The 2,500-nt window shown below is 40.0% G+C and overlaps 1 protein-coding gene across 1 annotated transcript in view; it reads left to right on the forward strand.

Moving 5' to 3' along the window:
• EAH_00043790 (hypothetical protein, conserved) overlaps window positions 1–2,500 on the forward strand; it is a gene marked incomplete at both ends in the record, with an annotated part of 4,740 nt that overhangs the window by 1,286 nt on the left and 954 nt on the right. Inside the window, 3 exons of the mRNA XM_013394946.1 lie at window positions 16–83; window positions 353–816; window positions 1,807–2,256. Of these exons, the coding sequence (XP_013250400.1) occupies window positions 16–83; window positions 353–816; window positions 1,807–2,256 (982 nt within the window). The remainder of the gene's footprint in view (window positions 1–15; window positions 84–352; window positions 817–1,806; window positions 2,257–2,500) is intronic.

A 2,500-nucleotide genomic window follows, 5' to 3' on the forward strand; every position in this document is an offset into this window, starting at 1 on the left:
GCTGCTGCTCTTCAGGCTGCAGCAGCAGACCCTGTGGGCTTCATCTCTGTTTACACAAATTTCTTTCCCTTGCGAAAGCGATGGTTAGTGCGAGCTCTGCTGCTGCTGCTGCTGCTGCAGTGTTGCTGCTGCTGCTGCCGTGTTGCTGCTGTTGCTGCTGCAGCTGCAGTGTTGCTGCTGCTGCCGTGTTGCAGCTGCAGCTACAGTGTTACTGCTGCTTCAGTGTTTCTGCTGCTGCAGTGGTGCAGCTGTTGCTGCTGCTGTTAGTGCCACTGCCGCTGCCGCGGGTGCTGCTACTGCTGCCTCAACTGTTGCTGCTGTTGCTGCTGCTGCTGCTGCTGCTGCTGTTCAGAAGACCCTTTGCCTGCTTCTATGCCCCGCGAGACTCGCCAGGAGATTGATTGCCGCTGTCTCCTTTTCTTAAACCGTCTCAAAGACCTTGCAGAATCTGTTGCTGCTGCTGCTGCTGCTGCAGCAGCAGCTGAAAAGGACGGGCAGGCGATTTGCCCTCGCTGCAGCAAGCCGCTGTCTCCAAACTGCAGCAACAGCAACAGCAGCAGCAGCAGCAGCAGCAGCAGCAACGCAGAAGACAACATTGATGCCACACCGACCACCACCAGCACCACCCCCAGCAGCAGCAGCAGCACAACCACCACCCCCAGCAGCAGCAGCAGCAGCAGCAGCAGGAGCAGCTGCATTACCCCTACCAACATGAGCAGCAGCAGCACCACCACCGCCTTCAACAGCAGCCTGAGCAGCAGCAGCAACAGCAACAGCAGCAGCAGCAGCAGCAGCAGCAGAATACGGAGAGTAGAGGTGCTTGTTGTAACGCACAGCGCTTGGCTGCGAAGCTTGCTGTCTCTTTTGCTGCTGTATGCGCCTTCATCCAGGGCCTTTCATAACTGCGAATGGAGACACTTAAACTTTTGTCGTCTCTCTCTTCTGCATTTACTTCCGCGAGCAAAACAAAGGGTATATATATATATCTATATAATATATATATATATATATGTTTATATATATATATATGTTTATATATATATTATATATATATATATACATTTATATATTTATATATATATCTATATATTTATATATATATATATATGTGTCTTTGTCTTTTCTATTTTTTATTTTTGCTGTTTATTTAGCGCTTTGTTTGGTTTTGTTAGGTGTATCTGTATTTATAGATAATATATATAATATGTTTATATATATATATATGTATATATATATGTTTATATATATATATATAGATTCTATATATATGTTAACAAAAGATGTATATATGGGCGTAGGGTTTACGAATGCATGCATATAAATATAAATAAAATAAATAAAATAAATATATATATATATATATTTATATTTATATATATATATATTTATATTTTTAATGTTAATATTGTACATTATGTACAGTTAATTTATTTTGCATGTTAAATATATTAAATGTAATAAAAATAAATTTATTAATATATTAAATATATGAAGGTCATTACATGTATACGAATAATATATTATGTATATTTATGTATATATATAATATATATATGTATATATATAGTATATATTTATGTATATATATATACATTGTTATATCTATATATATGTAGTTATATATATTTATGTATATGTATATATATAAATAAATATGTATACATATAGTTATGTATAATTGTGTGTATATATATGTATATTTGTGTACATATGTATACATATAGCATATATATATAAACATATATATATATATTTATTTATTTATTCATTTATATTACACCATCTTCTTCTGGTGTCTGCATGCAGGCCTTAGCGCCCCGCGTGTCTTCTCCTTTTGCTGAGCTGCCTTTAAAACCTGCAGCAGCAGCAGCAACAACAGCAGCAGCAGCAGTAGTAGCAGCAGGAGCAGCAGCAGGAGGAGCAAAGCGATGGCGTATCTCGTCTCTTTCTTCTTTGCTGCAGCTGCATGCGCAGCAGCCTCTTACTGTTCTTCTTTACCCTCCTAAAGAGACATCAAAAGAAATTGCTGCTGCTGTGCAGCAGATTCGATCGTGGATTCAGCAGCAGCAGCAGCAGCAGCAGCAACAGCAGCAGCAGCAGCAGCAGGTGATGGAGGAGGCGCACGCTGTGTCTTTGCCTTTATGGCCTGCCTTGCAGCAGCAACAAGAGCAGCAGCAGCAGCAACAGCTGCTGCTGCAGCAGCAGCAGCTGTTGACTGATGGGTTAGACTGCATTCGTCGCGTCGCAGTAGAAGAGGTTTGTTTATCCCTGCAGCAACAGCAGCAAATGCTTCCTTTTGTTTGTTCTTTATAATAATATATTTATTATATTTTATTTATTTCTTCTGTCATTTAAAGCACCAATTGAAATGCATGCAGAGGCAGGCTCTGCTGCTGCTGCTGTTGCTGCTGCTGCAGCTGCAGCTAGCAGCTTGGCTGCCTTCTATTGCTTGTTTTCTCTATTAGTATGAGTAATAATAATAATAATTATTATTATTATT

Source organism: Eimeria acervulina, genomic scaffold, assembly GCF_000499425.1.
Source record: "Eimeria acervulina Houghton genomic scaffold, Eah_scaff592, whole genome shotgun sequence".
Lineage (NCBI taxonomy): Eukaryota > Apicomplexa > Conoidasida > Eucoccidiorida > Eimeriidae > Eimeria > Eimeria acervulina.